The 19,126-nt window shown below is 36.4% G+C and overlaps 1 protein-coding gene across 1 annotated transcript in view; it reads right to left on the bottom strand.

Moving 5' to 3' along the window:
- Positions 1 to 19,126, bottom strand: part of LOC136261107 (adhesion G-protein coupled receptor V1-like) — a 76,180-nt gene that overhangs the window by 1,923 nt on the left and 55,131 nt on the right. The window contains exons 82-132 of the mRNA XM_066055075.1: positions 18,421 to 18,627; positions 18,224 to 18,370; positions 16,648 to 16,872; positions 16,084 to 16,218; positions 15,817 to 16,026; positions 15,625 to 15,765; positions 15,361 to 15,573; positions 10,668 to 10,802; positions 10,408 to 10,614; positions 10,187 to 10,357; positions 9,957 to 10,118; positions 9,407 to 9,691; positions 9,073 to 9,354; positions 8,761 to 9,021; positions 7,975 to 8,310; positions 7,784 to 7,918; positions 7,519 to 7,728; positions 7,357 to 7,464; positions 7,210 to 7,304; positions 7,015 to 7,157; positions 6,917 to 6,968; positions 6,793 to 6,861; positions 6,611 to 6,743; positions 6,393 to 6,548; positions 6,270 to 6,339; positions 6,123 to 6,222; positions 6,003 to 6,067; positions 5,752 to 5,948; positions 5,569 to 5,694; positions 5,421 to 5,512; positions 5,182 to 5,345; positions 5,081 to 5,132; positions 4,958 to 5,026; positions 4,793 to 4,907; positions 4,561 to 4,734; positions 4,438 to 4,513; positions 4,287 to 4,389; positions 4,155 to 4,225; positions 3,962 to 4,100; positions 3,809 to 3,912; positions 3,654 to 3,762; positions 2,038 to 2,191; positions 1,926 to 1,989; positions 1,810 to 1,876; positions 1,662 to 1,759; positions 1,354 to 1,480; positions 1,260 to 1,301; positions 1,145 to 1,210; positions 1,059 to 1,085; positions 978 to 1,011; positions 702 to 860 (exon numbers count right to left, since the gene is read on the bottom strand). Coding sequence (XP_065911147.1) covers positions 702 to 860; positions 978 to 1,011; positions 1,059 to 1,085; positions 1,145 to 1,210; positions 1,260 to 1,301; positions 1,354 to 1,480; positions 1,662 to 1,759; positions 1,810 to 1,876; positions 1,926 to 1,989; positions 2,038 to 2,191; positions 3,654 to 3,762; positions 3,809 to 3,912; positions 3,962 to 4,100; positions 4,155 to 4,225; positions 4,287 to 4,389; positions 4,438 to 4,513; positions 4,561 to 4,734; positions 4,793 to 4,907; positions 4,958 to 5,026; positions 5,081 to 5,132; positions 5,182 to 5,345; positions 5,421 to 5,512; positions 5,569 to 5,694; positions 5,752 to 5,948; positions 6,003 to 6,067; positions 6,123 to 6,222; positions 6,270 to 6,339; positions 6,393 to 6,548; positions 6,611 to 6,743; positions 6,793 to 6,861; positions 6,917 to 6,968; positions 7,015 to 7,157; positions 7,210 to 7,304; positions 7,357 to 7,464; positions 7,519 to 7,728; positions 7,784 to 7,918; positions 7,975 to 8,310; positions 8,761 to 9,021; positions 9,073 to 9,354; positions 9,407 to 9,691; positions 9,957 to 10,118; positions 10,187 to 10,357; positions 10,408 to 10,614; positions 10,668 to 10,802; positions 15,361 to 15,573; positions 15,625 to 15,765; positions 15,817 to 16,026; positions 16,084 to 16,218; positions 16,648 to 16,872; positions 18,224 to 18,370; positions 18,421 to 18,627 — 6,882 coding nt within the window. The remainder of the gene's footprint in view (positions 1 to 701; positions 861 to 977; positions 1,012 to 1,058; positions 1,086 to 1,144; positions 1,211 to 1,259; positions 1,302 to 1,353; positions 1,481 to 1,661; positions 1,760 to 1,809; positions 1,877 to 1,925; positions 1,990 to 2,037; positions 2,192 to 3,653; positions 3,763 to 3,808; positions 3,913 to 3,961; positions 4,101 to 4,154; positions 4,226 to 4,286; positions 4,390 to 4,437; positions 4,514 to 4,560; positions 4,735 to 4,792; positions 4,908 to 4,957; positions 5,027 to 5,080; positions 5,133 to 5,181; positions 5,346 to 5,420; positions 5,513 to 5,568; positions 5,695 to 5,751; positions 5,949 to 6,002; positions 6,068 to 6,122; positions 6,223 to 6,269; positions 6,340 to 6,392; positions 6,549 to 6,610; positions 6,744 to 6,792; positions 6,862 to 6,916; positions 6,969 to 7,014; positions 7,158 to 7,209; positions 7,305 to 7,356; positions 7,465 to 7,518; positions 7,729 to 7,783; positions 7,919 to 7,974; positions 8,311 to 8,760; positions 9,022 to 9,072; positions 9,355 to 9,406; positions 9,692 to 9,956; positions 10,119 to 10,186; positions 10,358 to 10,407; positions 10,615 to 10,667; positions 10,803 to 15,360; positions 15,574 to 15,624; positions 15,766 to 15,816; positions 16,027 to 16,083; positions 16,219 to 16,647; positions 16,873 to 18,223; positions 18,371 to 18,420; positions 18,628 to 19,126) is intronic.

Below are 19,126 nucleotides of genomic sequence, written 5' to 3'. Positions count from 1 at the left end.
CTCTGCACCTATATATAAGTCTATCAAATTTGGAAACCACCTTGGAAGCTGGATACACCCCTGGATGGAGTAACAGTAAAACATAGAAGCATTATTAATTTTAAAAATTATGCTGCAAATGCTTTCACCTTTACAAAAAACAAAAGTGAACACAAAACTGCGCTCAACAGTCAGATTTACATAAGACCAACATTTCATAATATTTATGCCTAACTGGAGTAATTCAGCAAACACACTGCTGCAAGTAACACCTCAGGCTTCTCTTAGAAGAAAGATTATACCTTATCAACACCTATCAACAGTTCTTTGTCATCAGTAGAATCAGGAGAGAAGTGTACATATGATCAAAAGTGAACTTGCAGCAGTGTGCTTGTGCAGGCCATACTGGCAATTAGACGCTCTTCCCCATACAAATATGTGACCGGATTTGCAAAAAGGGGTTTTCCACACACATTCAATTTACCAACTTTGACAAATCATAACTTCCGTTTGGAACAAGTTATTACCTTGCCATTTGGTCAGTAGTGTGCACCAACAAAGGTAAATGGATGGTGAAAATTTCAGGCTTGTATCTTTGTTGAACACAAAGTTATGGTCTTCCAAGTTCATAGAATTGGATGCGTGTGGAAGACCCCTTATCTCAAATCTGGTCACATATCATGAACTCTTGATAAGACACAATATACATATATTTTACTTACATAGACTGCTTTCAACAGCCTGTAGCTCATCACTTTGTATCTTTTTCTTACTTGGTCTATCAAGTGTGGTAGACAAATACCCTTCACTGAATACACCTGAGTGAACAGGGGTTGTTGGAGTTGTTGGCTGGTTATAACTGAAAGTATCACTCTGGGAAGCTGTGTAAAGTTATAAGTGCAAATGCCAGCACAGTTCTGTCAATGCTAATTTTGCTATGTGACCATGTATGCATACAAGCATACATAAATGAATCATAAAATGTAATACATGCTTACACTTCCTTCTTTTAGCTGTATTTGAAGAATGTGTCTAGAAAGGCACATAAATTATACACTAATAACAAAGCATTGACATACTGAAGTTGTTGGATAGAATTTACTGCCCTGGTAGGAAAAGCAAATATGCAGTTTGTAATTACCAAAGTTCCTAACAAATAACTCACTGATTTAGTAGAGCGAAATGTGCTACTGGTTATTCTGAGTTTCATGTTAATCAAGCGCCTCTTCACCTACATACAATACTCTGATTGCTATGGACCATTTTACCAATAAAGATACCTCCTGATTTCTGAGCACATGGAAAAACAGCACGAAAACTCCCTACATTTAAAACCCCATTTGTAACCATTATTCAAATATACTTAAAACATACCTGCAAAGAGTTCAGAATAGTAAAAATCCAAGCAAATGCTGTAGTGCTTTCATTAACAGATATGATTCCAATTAACCAAGTGAGCCCCAACACAGGTAACAAAACCACTGTAGCTTTAATAATGTACCTATTTCAATGCAATTACATACACTAAATGTAAACCCATTGATGAACATAAGGTATCAATTTAATTTAGAAAATAATAACAGCTTGCTAAGTGTGACAAAATTTATTTATCACATAACTAAAAATAAATTTGGTGTTTGCAATGAATATTTCAATTATTAGATCTGTATAATGATCCATACTTTGCCAAATTTGCATTCTTGATCTCCACACTAGTGGGATTTCCCTTTTTACTATGGTAGAGTGCTCGTAATGCAAACCCGAGGAACACACAGTTTATCTACATAAATGATCATGTTACTACCATTCAGTAAGAAAAAAGAAACATACCAAAATGATCACCACCATAGGAACAATAAATGCTGCAATTGCACCATTTTCTGTAGATATCCAGCAGCTGTACAAATTGTTATGTACAATGTTGTTACTCATGAATAATAACTTACTAATCAATACCATATTGGTCATGTGCTATTCCAACAGATATAGCAACTATTGGTATTGCAGGACCTGTAAACCACACTATAACACAACTATACTATACTATTGTATTCATACCCCATCCCAATGCAAAGAAAAATAGACGGTTGTTAAATCTGCTGCTGAAGACAATGACCAACATCAGGTAGAGTATCACTCCTTCACAAAGCATCCAACAAAAAGCTGATGTGAAGAAGTACTGCAGCATAACTGCCACAAATATGCAAGCACCCTGTATACAAAAATCATATGCAACTAAGCCAGTAGCTATTAAAATGTGCAAAGTTATTTTACTAGTAGTGTAGCTAGCTTTAAGCAATATTTGAAACTTCTTTATGCATATGCAGCAGTCAGTGAAAGCCTTTACCAAAATATTAGACATCCAGAACTTATAAAAACACACCATGTTAGACTTCAAACCATAATCCATGCATGCAGATGGTTTAGTAGATTTTGAGTTTCACATGACACGTGAGATCAGTGGTGATGGATGGGTGGACACAGGAAATATAAGTGTCCTTGGGAAACTGGTATGTTCTCCCCCAAGCATACACACACACACACACATATATAGTCTAAACCAAGTTGTAAAACTACAATGTAACCAGAGCTTGTCTGCCAAAGCTACTGCAATTACATGCATCTGTCAGCAGGAAGCAGTAACAGCAGACAGTTCAGTTTTGAATTCAACCTTATATTTCTAAAAGCTTTGATGTACACACATGTCAATAAAGAGCTATGTCTATGATTTTCACATGGCCTATTCACTAGCTCAAGATCAATACTGTGAGTTTATATCAATCACTTTGACCAACATATTGGGTTTTTAATACTTCTAACACAGGCATATTTCTAATTTCTTGAGGGTATTAAATCATAAGTCATGGCATGCATTATCTGAGGGAACCACAATTACAGTAACTATATTGCTTGATTCGTATTAATGTTGGTCAATACAATAACACAACCAGTTCGCCATGTGACACAACTGGTTCTCTTGTCAACCTCTGTCCAATGATGGTGGTTGTTGTGGGAAGTTGTGTAGGGTTCCACGGTTCACCTATATTTTTAAAACAGGACCACTTATATGTATAGCCACAGATTGTGGCTCCCCTAATTGCATGAGGCTTGAGAACAAATACCTGGGGGTTCCCAACTTTGAAGCAACAGGGATTTCTAAGGCCATCCTACCAATCATACTGAAACTCTGCACTATCACACCTCAAGCTAACCTTGAGTTGGAAGCTACTCATGGAATGTGGTAATATTGGAACACGAGTCTACTTGCCATGTGATGCATATCCTCCCCCAATATATAACTATATACATCATTTTTTTTAAGCTATGATTCTGTTATTCTTATATTTGCTCTGCTTATATATACACAAATTTGAATGTAGTCTCCTAAATCTATGGGTGGGCTTTGGGTGGGGACAGACTATTTTACACCATGTGGCCTTGATACATACCCTATCTGTGTGCTCTTTCTGGTGCATGCATTTGTTAGTCACCCTGATTAATGCTCACCCTTCTTTTGCCTGGGAACTCATTTACCATATTGCATTCACCTGGTTATCAACTATTAGCTGTTGGTAAGTGATATTATTCCATATACACGTAATTATCTCCCAACATTGACCTTGTTTAACTAATTAAACTTTAACAAGTAGTAAAATTATGGCTATAAAACATACCCTATTACTAGTAGCAGTATCCACACCAGACACAAACACAATATTTCCCAGTAGTAATGCTATACACAAGTTAAAATGAATGAAGACATGAGTTCCTTTCAAATAGTTCCTAGAGTAAAGTAATTCACAACTCTCCATATGCATTATAAGCTTACTTGTACATGAAAGCACCCAGTACAACAATGGATATTATAAGACAAACTATTGAAATAGAACATCCAATGTATGACACAACTGTAAGTGCCTGAGCTTCTGTTTCCTATAAGACGACAAAAATTTATATTCCACACCAATATGATATACTGTACTTTTTCAGGTTCATGAATGGATACCAAAACAGCAAAACTAGTAAGATGGTAACTACGGCAAATTGCAGACATGTTATTAGACAGTTCTTCTACCAATTCAACTCCTTCACGTGACCACCCTCCACGTCTATCACTGTCACTATCACCACACACAAATAATTCCACCCAACAAAACTTCACATGATCAGCACACCTGCTTGTGTTCAGGTTAAAATCCCAAAATCCACAGAATTGATCTAACATCACACTTTCATTGTTATTGTTCTATCATGAAGTATGAATATGTGAAAGTATAATTTGCCTTTGTTACTGTAATTCTACACACCTCAGTAATATCAAATTCCAGTTCAACGGGGTTGGATGTAGTAAATGTTCCTGAGTCACTTATCTGGCTGGACAGAACTGCACTGATAGGATGTGCACTACCACTACAAAAATACACAACATAAAAAATGTTCAAGAATTGAAATACTAACTCATTCCATGAAACATTTGGCAAGACTGATGCAAGATTTCTAAATACAGTGTTGATTAGTGGTAGATTAGTTCCATCTGAAACTACAATGTAAGCAACAACAGCAATTTCCATACATATTCACTTGTTTTGTTTAAAGCTTCAGATAACAGTGTGTTTGGTAGTGATATTTGAGAACGTAATCCTTTAAAGAATTCACCAATCTTTGCAATGTCATCATCATTTGGAAATCTTAAAGGACGCCTTTCTGTCACTAACTGATTGATTTTTTCTGCTGTTGTGATCTCTGCTTTAACCACTATATGAATAGTAATGAAAATTATGCAACTCAGCGGTAATAAAGGGTACTTTTATACCTATATTGGATCTGGGTATAAGCACTTCTTGAGTTTCTTCACCTAATGTTCGTGCTAGCAACTGACCAAATTGTTCAGCATTTCTGACTAGCTCTTGGTTAGCATCACTGGATATCTGTAATAAGTAGTAGTGGATTCGGTTTGGTTATTTATTTAGTCATATACTTCTTGGAGTTCTCTCCAGCCTGCTTCATTATTTTCACTCAGTAAATTATCAAAAACTTGAAGCGTTTCCTAAAACATATTGCAACACATTATATAGTTACATGAATACATTCATTTATGTACTTGGAAGAATGTGTCATTGGGCTGTCGGTTCTCAATAATTTCTTCAGTAAAACTACATAACCAAACATGATAATTTCAATAGAAGTGCAGATACTGCTAACTTGTTTATGGTAGAAATAATCCCCACTACTGCACTTAGCTCTTGTGGATATTGTGACTGCTTATCAGGTTGTGTTATAGTCACCAGAGTTTCTATAATACTGTCAGTCTCATTGATTTGCTCAGTAACAGTTAAATTACTGAATGACTCTGTGAGGTTGGTTATCTAAAACAAACACACCATAAACATACGCAATAGGGACAGCAATATGTTACATACAGGTATAAAAGCAATTCATACCTGAGAAAAGACCATGCTGATTTGCTCACGTATGCAATATATCTTAGCAGGTAGCCATTGAGTATCTGGGCCACAAGTACGTGTCACATTCCCTGCAGGATCAATGTTTTGTCATAGATACAAAAGACAAGCTGTTTTTTGTATTTACCAATTACACCATCCGCTTTGCAATCAGTAACCACAGTTTCACCAACTTTAGTGATATTCCAAGTAACATTGAAATCCCTGTATTGCTGTACATCCTCACTACAACAGCTTGGCAAAGGCATTTGTGCTATAATTCCAAACAAACACAATAGTAATGCATATCATAAGCACATCAAATTCATACATGTCGGTGGTTCAGAAGTAGTTGCTGCTACAGTTGGAGTTGTTGTTGTATTATTGTTTATCTCTGTTATAATTGTCAAATTCTCAGCAACAACAGCAAAGCTTGACAAATGACTAGATAGGCATTTTACTGTTGAAGAATTAGCTTCAACTATAGTTTTAATCCCTTCCTTGGACCATCTTGTAAGACTGACAGTCCTATATATAAATTGCTTATTATGACCAGCATAGAGTATTAATTATTAAACTTACTTTGATGGATCAATACTAAAGTTCCAAAACACACATGAAATATTGTAATCTTCATAGTCCACAATCTAGCAAATAATTGCATTGCATTTAGCAACTTATGCATATGCGTGTTTAGCTTACTTCAGGTACTTCAAATAATAATTCAATAGGCTCTCTGTCAAAGTCATTCAAGTAATTCCAATTGATTTGTGTGGATATAATGTCACTGACTGCTTGCACCCTATAACTCTGTTCCAAAACAGTATAGCATGGACCATGTGTTCATACCTTGTGTTTCCTGCAGTTAGGAAATCTCCCAAATTAGAGAATACCATGTTGACAAATGTGATATTTTCACCTTATTGCAAAATAGAAATTATAAATCAAAATCAACATAGATTTCAGGAATACCATCTTTCAGTTGCTCTTTAACAGTGTTACTGGGATAATTTACAGAAACATTTCGTCCCTGAAAGCTTCTGTAATTTGTATTGCTGAGAAAAGATATATATCCTGATGATTCTAGTTGTGAAATTTCTTCTTTTGTTATCTGAACTGTTTGTATGACTACAGGATCCCAATACAAAAATGCAGTTAGGAAAATTTCTTTACTGAACTCTTTGACTAACCAATATTTTCCTTTTCAATGCTTGGTGTTTCAGTTGCATTAACACTTGACACATTTTGTATTAATGTGAAGCTAATAATTCTGCCAAGTTCATCTGCAGTCTCCAGCAGCATTTCAGCTGGATGTTCTGCATTCTTCAGAAACAGAACATACAATTAGCTAAAGCGCAAAATTTATACGCACCTGAGATTGCAAATTCCAACCATCCTTGTTAGTTTCATTTAACAAATTGTTGATAACACTAATAGCACTCTGAAATATAAAGAATTTGCATTAAAAACTAATGTACCCACTCTACTTAACATACATCAACAACATCACCATTATTTGTGGTTGGTCTCTCATTTGTTGTGTTCAATCTGTAAGCAGAACCCAATTCACAGTACATTATATAGTAGTCCATACCTGTTAATAATGGTCTCTAGCACTTCCACTGCTACTGATATGTCTTGTGGCAACTGAGACTGATTATTTGGCTTAGTGATGTTTACAAGTTCAGTAACAATGTCTGTAATATTTCTGGTATCTGTCGTATTCAGTGAATCCGTCTGAGAATTATGTGTACAAAAGTTGTAAATGGATCACAATTAATGGCAGTACCTTATTTTTGATATTAATGAATTCTCTTGTTACACAAGTACTGACATTAGGCTGATGCCACACACCTCCATAGTCACACAACCTAGAAGATACTCCTGTGGGAAAATTACATTGTACTATCACAACATCCACTGATAAATTACATACCAAGGGATAATTCTCCAGGACATTTCTGCTCATCATAATTTCTTGGTTTTGTTTTATTCCACCTTATTGACCACTGCCCATCTATTCCTTCCTCACACGCTCTGAATTCTATTGTAGTACAGAATGATTGAAGTATTAGAAAAATAAACACCATTAGCTCACTATCATTATCAGTGATGAAAATAGTAGCTGTTTTGTTATCCCCCAAGATAACTCCAAGTGGCTTAGCATTATCATCAATTGATATGGTGATACTAAATGATGAATTTCCTGGCTCATATTTGATATCATCAATGATATCTACAATGAGTATGGTTTCTTGCCCATTGATGGTATTGAACAATACTTGCTGCGGTACATTAAAATCAGAAGCTACAGTGTATACAGTTTTGTACACTTATAGTGGTCATATATACATACCACTCACCCAATGCAGAGATTAATGACACATTGATATACACATAGAAATCAGTAGAAAATGTTCTGGATGATACCAGCTTTATATTCAGACTGGTTCCCTCTGTTGTATTGTAGTGCGTGTCAGCAAAGGACACTATTAGAGCTGTGTAGAAGAAGTGTATACAACTTTTAACAGTAGCTAAGTATTTCTGTACTTACGATATTTATCAGTAGTGAAACATATTCTATTGGTTGGAATTGTCAGTACTGCTACTTCATTTCTAATGTATGTTCCTTTTAGTACAAAGCAGTACTCAGATGATGGACACAGTGATAGTCCAGTCTCATAGCTACATGCACTGTTGAATATATAAGAATTATCCATGGCATTAATTTGAACAGTTTCATTTAGTTGTGTCTGAAATGCATCTGTTACATTGTAAAATAATATGAAGTTAGCTAGTCGAACATCACTAGGAAGGTTAGGATCTTCCCATGTAAATGTAACATCGTAGTCTAGCAATATGTGATGAAATTGTCTGGGTGATGGAAGACCTGCAGGAGTAAACAGTTGATGTAACTTGAAACAGTAGGAATGAACACAAATGGACAAATTACTGTATACATATACAGGGGTTATGGAGCAGGCCAAAGAGTGGGGTGAGGCAATTTCGGCAATGAAAGTTATGCAGATGAGTTTTATATAAGCATACAATAGACATGAATTCCAATGCTGGGAATCTGGAGCATGAAAAATTTCAGATAGGAAGTATTTTCACAGTATTGTCACAGGTAAATTAAGTAGCTACCTATGTTTTTGAACAAAAAAATTAATGTGGCTGTTCTGTTAAAGTGGTTGATTGCTCTATTAGAATATCTTGGTCTTCTGTTACAAGCATTCACCAACAAAAGTGGGAAGGCCATGATGGCCCCCTGCTTCTCCATTTCCACCACCTCTGCACATGTAGAATTCCTTTGTACTACTTTATACTTTATATTACTAACTTGACAAAACATTTATTGTGGAAGTTCTGTTGTTGCTCATAGGTATCCCTGCAGCAGTGTTACTGGTTACACAAGTGTATACACCAGAGTCTCCAGTTGTTATACGTGATTTGTTGTAATTATGAGAGGAATTTAATTGTGTTCCATTGTGGTACCAACCAACCAAAGGCAATGGGTCTCCATGAGCTTCACATCTCAACACAAGTGGCTGTCCCAGTACCAGCGTATGTGATGATGTTATATTTGTAATTGTAGGACCATCTAATAGTAATAAATGATTGCATTAACATACAAGTAGAAGCTGTAACTAACATTGTATATGAAGATTAGTGACATCAGAATGACTAAACATTCCATCAAATATAGAACATTCATATTCTCCAGAAGCATTCCTACTAGTGTTCATAAAATTCAGTACAGCAGATGTGATATTGGTTCCATTATTATTCGCAATCAAGTTTCCACTACTGTTACGCCATTCAATGCTTACAAAATTGCGTGGAGAATCAGGATCAACATTAGCAGTGCAAGTCACATTAAATGAAGTATATTCCAATTTAACAATTGATGATGGTAGGCCTACTGTTGGCTTATCTAATTTAAAACCAAAATTATACTATATAGCTTATAATTTACGAAATCTCACCATAGACTACTAGGGTGGTTGTATTCTTGGAATAAGAGCAAGAATAACAATCACATGCTACACAATGATATTCTCCTTCATCATCATCAGTGACACTTGGTAACATTAATAAACCACTTTCTGTTTCTAGTGCTCTCCATTCATCAGATCCATTTCTGTGATGCTCCCAGTGATAGCTGATTTTGCTTCTTCCACGTGCATAGCACATCAACATAACACCATCTCCTCTCAGAGTGACTTCAGTAGGTTTGTAATCCAGCAGATCTAACCCAGGCTCTAAAGTAGCTGAATATATATATGCAACATGTTTAATTCAATCAAGCATGCAAAGAACTGATACAAAACCTTGCAATGTTTGTAATTGGAGGCTAAAGGGACCCTGACTGAATACAGCCGTGATAGGCGAATGCCAAGCCATCCCAAAGAGAAGATAATAATTGAGAACTATCCCAGAGTAAGTTGTGTTCTTGTAAAGAGTTATAAATTATAAACATTATCAAGCCTACAATGTATGTGATCACATAACTGGTCACATCTATCTACAACGTACCAATCACTGCTCTTGCTTGATTTGGGAATGATACGACTATTTCAATGCTGTTCTCAGGTATTTTAATCTCAAATTGCAATTCATTAGTTCTTAATTCCAACAAAGCACTGTTATTCATTATCCACAATGTTTCACCAGGTCCAAAATATGCAATCACTTCCTCTATAAACATTTCAATAACACAGTGACTGCATTATCTTACTTTGTATAGTATCACTCACTATGTTTACCTTGTTGTTTCACTACAATAGTCACAGTTATATTAGCAGAAGCAGGCTTGTCCAGTTGCAACATTATAAGTGATGGTAGTGGTAAACTATCATTTTGTATCACACAAGAATTACTCATTGGTGGATTAGGAATAGTGTATTCATTTTGTGTAAAGCTAACTTCAATTATTCCTGTCATAGACAGCAGTAATGGATGTGCCTTTACAGTACATAATGCTAACCTGAATCAATTACTACTACTGTTGCTGATTGATTTGCTCCTAACTTAACTCCAAGTTGTGATATATTTGTAGACACTGACAATGAAACTTCAAACTCTACTGGAGGATCTACCACTGTGTTATTGTGTACTTGTAACTCAAATTGTTGAGTGAGATCAGATGGTCCAAAATGGATCACAATTAAATGCGACTGGTTGTATCTGTTTGCTATATGAAACGTTAGGTTAAGCAACAGTACTCTTCACTGGTCATTAACCTACCAGTGACTTCAGCACCTGGAATAGTCAGGTGAGCTTCATAGGGTGTTCCAGATGGCTTATTAGCATTTATCATGATGACAACAAAGTTTCCTTCGGTTACACTGTATTCTTGACTATTAAGACTGATAGTCAATTCTACAAATTTAAAATGCACAAAGAATCATAAATGCAGTACTATCAGTTTAATATATGGCATCAATTTCTAATTATGCATATATAATTATACATGTGCAACAAGTAACATATAAATATATGAGCAGAAATGATGTAGGTAATGCTTAACATGTTGGTTACTGGGGCCCCCCTGGGAATAGTGGCAACCGCCACCATTTATAGAGGATTAAATTACACATATGTGCTCATATATGTAATACATTTATTTACCTAGCTATCCACCCTTCCACCACACCAAGCTCTACATTGCCTACTCTTTTTCCTAATGCTAATCACATAACATTTTCCCACAAAGCCAGTAGTGTACGTGACAATACACAAGTTCAACAATCATGCAACAAGAATACAATGATACCATAATAGCAAGTAAGATTATATCTAAATGAGATCGTGCATGACATGACAATATCAAGACACACGGTAGTGTGTCATGCGGCCAAGAAGCCGGCGCGTAACACCCGTGAGTATATTGACAGGAAGAAAGAAAACGCAATTTTCGCACCTCCGTAGCTCTGTGCTGCCTTTATGAAACAAGACGATTTTTGCTGTGGACACTCCCTCCACCTTCAGCACTCCACATTCCAAATTTGAGCGAAATCGCTTCAAGTGTTCCCGAGATATGTGACTTCAAAAATTGGCTTAGTTTCTTCATTTTTTTTTCTTCTTAGTTTTCTTCCTCTTTTCGCACACTTACAAAAACTGCTATAAAACGTGAACGCTATATCCGATTGCCTTGCAATTAGGCTCACAGAAGGAGGTATAAAGGCGCATCTCTATACCAACTTTGGCTGGAATACGATAAACAGGAAAAGAGTTATGATCAATTATTCACGAAAAATAACACCAATATGTTGTCACGCCTACAGGGTAAACCGCGTATGGGAAGAAGCTGAAAATCGGTGGATGAATAGGTTAACTATTGAACCTCAAACCTTTTGTGGTTTGAAAGAAATCGAGCTAAAAACCAGGAAGATACAACGAAAAATCCAACAGTGTGTAACAATTATGCAATCAAGATTAGTTAATAAAAAACGACTACTTGGCACGCCTACCAGATAAACCGCTAGGGGGAATGCTTTGAAAATCGCTGTGTAGAAGGAGTAATCATCTTAGAAAGGCTCTTCAATGGTGTAGAAGAATCAGACTTAAAGCCACGGAGTTATAACACGAAATCCAACTTGGTGCAGCAAGTGCGAGATCGAGATACTTCAATAGAGCAGTCATCCTAATAGAGCAGTCACCCTGAAGAGAATTCAAGAGATCAGCTAGAAACATGTAACCTGTATAGAGATCAGCTAGAAACAAGTCACCCTGTAGAAAGATCAGCTAGAAGAAATTACCTTGTAGAGAGTTCAGCTACAAAGAAACCATCATGTAGAGAGTTCAGCTGCAAACAAAACACCTGTAGAGAGTTCAGCTACAAACAAATCTCCCTGTAGAGAGATCAGCTAGAAGAAGTTTCCTTGTAGAGAGTTCAGCTACAAACAAATCTGTAGAGAGATCAGCTAGAAGAAGTTACCTTGTGGAGAGTTCAGCTACAAAGAAACCATATTGTAGAGAGTTCAGCTGCAAGCAAATCACCTATAGAGAGTTCAACTACAAACAAATCACCCTGTAGAAAGATCAGCTAGAAGGAGTCACTTTGTAGAGAGTTCAGTTACAAAGAAACCATCATGTAGAGAGTTCAGCTACAAACTAGTGACCTTGTAGAGACATCAGCTAAAAGAAATTACCTTGTAGAGAGTTCAGCTACAAAGAAATCACCATGTAGAGAGTTCAGCTGCAAACAAATCACCTGTAGAGAGTTCAGCTACAAACAAATCTCCCTGTAGAGAGATCAGCTAGAAGAAGTTTCCTTGTAGAGAGTTCAGCTACAAACAAATCTGTAGAGAGATCAGCTAGAAGAAGTTACCTTGTGGAGAGTTCAGCTACAAAGAAACCATATTGTAGAGAGTTCAGCTGAAAACAAATCACCTATAGAGAGTTCAGCTACAAACAAATCACCCTGTAGAAAGATCAGCTAGAAGGAGTTACTTTGTAGAGAGTTCAGTTACAAAGAAACCATCATGTAGAGAGTTCAGCTACAAACTAGTGACCTTGTAGAGACATCAGCTAAAATAAATTACCTTGTACAGAGTTCAGCTACAAAGAAACCATCATGTAGAGAGTTCAGCTACAAACAAATCTTCCTGTAGAGAGATCAGCTAGAAGAAGTTACCTTGTGGAGAGTTCAGCTTCAAAGAAACCATCATGTAGAGAGTTCAGCAGAGAGTTCAGCTGCAAACAAATCACCTGTAGAGAGTTCAGTTACAAACAAATCTCCCTGTAGAGAGATCAGCTAGAAGAAGTTTCCTTGTAGAGAGTTCAGCTACAAACAAATCACCCTCTAGAAAGATCAGCCAGAAGAAGTAACCTTGTAGAGAGTTCAGTTACAAAGAAACCACCATATAGAGAGTTTAGCTACAAACTAGTGACCTTGTAGAGACATCAGTTACCTTGTAGAGAGTTCAGCTACAAAGAAACCATCATGTAGAGAGTTCAGCTGCAAACAAATCACCTGTAGAAAGTTCAGCTACAAAGAAACCATCATGTAGAGAGTTCAGCTGCGAACAAAACACCTGTAGAGAGTTCAGCTACAAACAAATCTCCCTGTAGAGAGATCAGCTAGAAGAAGTTTCCTCGTAGACAGTTCAGCTACAAACAAATCACCCTGTAGAAAGATCAGCTAGAAGGAGTCACCTTGTAGAGAGTTCAGTTACAAAGAAACCATCATGTAGAGAATTCAGCTACAAACTAGTGACCTTGTAGAGACATCAGCTAAAAGAAATTACCTTGTACAGAGTTCAGCTACAAAGAAACCACCATGTAGAGAGTTCAGCTGCAAACAAATCACCTGTAGAGAGTTCAGCTACAAACAAAACTCCCTGTAGAGAGATCAGCTATAAGAAGTTTCCTTGTGAGAGTTCAGCTACAAACAAATCACCCTGTAGAAAGATCAGCTAGAAGAAGTTACCTTGTGGAGAGTCCAGCTACAAAGAAACCATATTGTAGAGAGTTCAGCTGCAAACAAATCACCTGTAGAGAATTCAACCACTGCTTGAAGTATCTTAGTTTACTACAGTGGTATATCCCCAGTATATGGAACAGTTAATTGTTTGTTATTTTAGTAGTTTTTCAGTAAACCCGCATTCACTGATGTTTTACTGAGAGTTTAAAACTTAGTAAAATAATTATTTTCCATATACTTAAGTTTACTGACACTTTACTATCAGTATAACTACAGTAAGGCATCTTAACAAATTAGTAAACTAAGAACCTTCAAGCAGTGAACTACAAACAAATCACCCTGTAGAAAGATCAGCTAGAAGGAGTCACCTTGTAGAGGGTTCAGTTACAAAGAAACCATCATGTAGAGAGTTCAGCTACAAAATAGTGACCTAGTAGAGACATTAGCTAAAATAAATTACCTTGTACAGAGTTCAGCTACAAAGAAACCATCATGTAGAGAGTTCAGCTGCAAACAAATCACCTGTAGAGAGTTCAGCTACAAACAAATCTCCCTGTAGAGAGATCAACTAGAAGAAGTTACCTTGTGGAGAGTTCAGCTTCAAAGAAACCATCATGTATAGAGTTCAGTTGCAAACAAATCACCTGTAGAGAGTTCAGTTACAAACAAATCTCCCTGTAAAGAGATCCGCTAAAAGAAGTTTCCTTGTAGAGAGTTCAGCTACAAACAAATCACCCTCTAGAAAGATCAGCTAGAAGAAGTCACCTTGTAGAGAGTTCAGTTACAAAGAAACCACCATATAGAGAGTTCAGCTACAAACTAGTGACCTTGTAGAGTCATCAGTTACCTTGTAGAGAGTTCAGCTGCAAACAAATCACCTGTAGAGAGTTCAGCTACAAACAAATCTCCCTGTAGAAAGATCAGCTAGAAGAAGTCACCTTGTAGAGAGTTCAGTTACAAAGAAACCATCATGTAGAGAGTTCAGCTTCAAACAAATCACCTGTAGAGAGTTCAACTACAAACAAATCTTCCTGTAGAGAGATCAGTTAGAAGAAGTTTCCTTGTAGAGAGTTCAGCTACAAACAAATCACCCTGTAGAAAGATCAGCTAGAAGGAGTCACCTTGTAGAGAGTTCAGTTACAAAGAAATCATCATGTAGAGAGTTCAGCTACAAACTAGTGACCTTATAGAGACATCAGCTAAAAGAAATTACCTTGTAGAGAGTTCAGCTACAAAGAAACCATCATGTAGAGAGTTCAGCTGCAAACAAATCACCTGTAGAGAGTTCAGCTACAAACAAATCTCCCTGTAGAGAGATCAGCTAGAAGAAGTTTACTTGTAGAGAATTCAGCTCTTCTTCATTTGGGAGGGATTTTAGTGCAAAGAGGGTCCAAATTAGACCTCTGGGTTGCAACTGTCCTCTTGCTTCATTTTAAACTCTTATAAGAAGCCCACCCACCCACCTCCTCACACCCACCACATACTTGCTGAATGACAAAACAATTAACTTACCATCATTATCCACAATATTCAATGAAGCTGTTGTAGCATTTCCTGGCAGAATACCTAAACTACTCATGTTAAATGGTACAAAAAGGGAAACGTCAAACAGCTCATCAGATTCTAGCTGGTCATCATCATTGATAGCAAGTGTAACTGTTGTGTTTGTGATCCCCGGAAAAAGAAACGCTTTCATTAGAATAGGACTGTAATCATCAGACGAAGCTAAAAAGTAAAACTTTAGTTGCACTATACATTACTGCATATAGCAATAACCTGATTTTGAGCTATTGGATGGCGATGTTATAATATAAACAATTCCATTAAAATCTAACTGGTTACTTAATTCAATGGTTATCATGAGATCATCTCCTTCAACAACACTATAATGATCTACTAGCAGGTTAACATGTGTTTCTGTAAGACAGGACACAACAGATAACACTTAGCAATAAATCTTAATATTACCATCATTGTCAATAATCTCTATGAATGAAGAATTTGGTCTTTCAATTTGTACAACTATGCCTTGTGACACTATTATGTGTCCAATCCTCACAGTTAATGATTTATTAAATTCCACAACTTCATCATCCACTGTGACAATGTCCATCTGTCCTACTTGTTGACCCGGCAGTAATGTAATTTCCACAGTATCACTGTGGTAATAGTCTTCACCTATACAATTCACATTGCAGCATTCTGTGCTGAATGCAAGTAAATCACAATTCTTACTGGAGGCAGTAACAGGAGTGATTTGCATGATGAATGACAGCTGGAATTCAGCAAAATGATCTGCTACTAGTGAAATAGTTACTACATCTCCTTCTGAGACATTTTGAAATGCTAGATCAAATCTGATGCTCAGCACTATATGCATACAAATAACAATGTTTTGTAATAATGCAAGGTATCACATGAGATAAGAATTTTTAATTGCAGTATACAAAGTACAGTGCTCCATCCATTATCTGAGCTCATTGGGCCCCGGGTGAGTTCAGATAATTGAAGGTTTGGATAATGAAAGCCTATTCATTTATATACACAACTCTAATACTCTAATAGAACGCACACTTTGTCAAAATACTCTAATAGAACAATCATTTCCACAGTTTGGATAATGGAATGTTTGTGTCCAGATAATAGAAGGACTACTGTAGGTGTAAATATTCAGTTATGCTTACCAACATGTAATGACTTCATAGACTATATTTATAACTTAATGCTAAAGTTTGACTACGGCTACACTTAGTATTGATTGTTTGACTATGTTTAGCATACAGAAAACTACACAATTACCATCATCATCAATTATTAATGTATCAGCAACACTGGGAGTTCCCTTTGCTATGCCAATTTCTTGCAAAGATGGAGAAATATTCAGTACAAGCTGAAACATTTCTTGATCTTCAGAAACATTATCATCAGTGATTGTTACATAGACAATGGCGCTTGTATCAGTTGGTCCAAATAAAGCAAGTGGCATCTGGTAGATATCTATATCTCCACTGCTTGCTGTAACTACTACATAATGATACAATCATGTTGAGACTCAAGATTATACAAATGATAAATTATGCCATTATGAAATCTTATGACATTTATTATAATAATTGTACTTTTGCAATAAGTGCTGTGTGTTGTACGCTGTAAATATTTGTAGTGCATTTACAAGTATACTTAACCTCCTGATCTCCATAATGGATGATTTTACAAATTGAGTTGAATCAGTCCAACAAATTGTAACACAACATATAAAACCTTGTTTATAGGGTGATATATCTCATTATTATATTCATAAGGTACACCTGTATATTGGTTATAGACTATTTGTCATGGCCAATGACATTAAACAGGTGAAGAAAAGTGAGGTTTCACTGATCATTTTGTACTTTTGTTACAGGAACAGTTAAGTAAGGAACACAAAGGAGTGGGCGTGGCCCATGAAACATCATCTAAAAACCAGCCTCATTTTCCCTAATGACGATAAGGCAGTATTGGTTTGGTAAAACTAAGCCCAAACAAGCTTCCGATTGACCCAAAATGCTTTCAACAAGTTGCTACGGAATTGTTTTTTAATTATTAAACGGAATTTTCTACTGACTCACTGATGCCTTCAGACAAGTGTAACTCGATAACGGCTAAGACTACGGGCTTGATTTTTTCACTGTTTGACGTCACTTTAGCCTGAGAAGTGTCTTTTGGCATACTGCAGTACATACAATGCATTCTTCATGGACTTACCAGTGTTCTCCTTTGTGTCCCATTCATCTTTGCTGACAACAAAAAGTGTCAATTTGGTGATAGCACATGATGGCTTCCCTTCGTAATGGAAAGTGTCCATATTTTTCATAGTGGCTACTTTGATTGCAGAGGTGCTAATTTGAGCAGTTCTTGATTTGTAATGCTGTGTTGAACATAGCTGACAACAAAGCGTAATTGGGTACTTCACTTTTCAGTTGATAACTGATAGCTGGGGTGTGCGGTGCCATTTCTTTCTTTTGATGTGGTATGCATGGGTTCACCAGTCATATTATTTTGTTTCATAAAAAAAGTTAACAAACAAGTGCACAAAAAATTTGGAATTTTCAACTAGAGTAGGGACCATAGCACATCGATAAAAAGTACTGAAACAAGCTGGAGTAGTGCATGATGTTAAATCACAGTAAAACAATAAGAAGTGTTATATCCCTACTGTGCTCAAGATACCATAACGGAAATACACAGTAGAGATATAACACTTCTTATTGTTTTACTGTGAATTAATATCGTGCACTACTCCAGCTTGTTTCAGTACTTTTTATCAATGTGCTATGGTCCCTACTCTAGTTGAAAATTCCATTTTTTGTGCACTTTGTACATATATACAGCATACCTGTATTTGTAGTGTTAGATAAGAGTTGTGGCACTACAGAAACATTGAATGAAATTCCAGCTGGTTTACTGGCTTCTATTTCAACACTCATTATTGTAGAATTCTCAACTGTTGTATACTTCAAGTGTCTAAAGAATACATAAAGGTCTAAGATACAAAAAAGAGAGTAATGATAATTCAAAGTTGTAGTCACTCACTGTCATCATCTAATATCACCACAACAGCATTGGCTGGGTCACCAATGAGAACACCAAGTTCTATGGAATCAACTGGAAGAGATAATAATATCCTGAATGCTTCCCTTGGCTCTACCACTGCATCATTAGTAATGATGATATGTACTGTACTGTTAGTGTCATTAGGACCAAAATGAGCTGTCAGCACTGAAGTGTTTAGGTCACTCCCTGTGATAACCAGAAGATGTATGTATCACATGTTGTATAGAATTATAGACCCACAGGCCACATGCCTTGGTTACTTGAAATTGGTGTGGAAAATCATGCCTCTGCATGCATGTTTGTCCACACCCATCCCATACACTTGCACAAAAAAGATTAAAAGAAGCCAGTGGGTGATAAATGCTGTATAATACTGTAGCTACTCAGCACTATGTATAGCTAGCTTACTGTGTACCAGTTTGAATATGGACAAACAACTTTCCTTATGGGGTATACCGGCAACAATATGAACCAGTGGCATGTGCCTTTTGAGAGTGTGTGCTCTCTGTGACTCGTCTTTCCTTTTATTATTATTATTATTTTAACACTTTACAGTGACCAGCACTGAAAGTCTGACAGCAACATGTGCTGTAGCCTTAGGATTACTAATTTCAAGGACTTATACTTAATGACTTATCTTCAATCAGACATGTTGTCGTCTTCTTCATGCAATAAAGCCATAATA

Source organism: Dysidea avara, chromosome 7 (genome assembly GCF_963678975.1).
Source record: "Dysidea avara chromosome 7, odDysAvar1.4, whole genome shotgun sequence".
Classification (NCBI taxonomy): domain Eukaryota; kingdom Metazoa; phylum Porifera; class Demospongiae; order Dictyoceratida; family Dysideidae; genus Dysidea; species Dysidea avara.
This window is presented reverse-complemented; position numbering and strand designations above follow the sequence as displayed.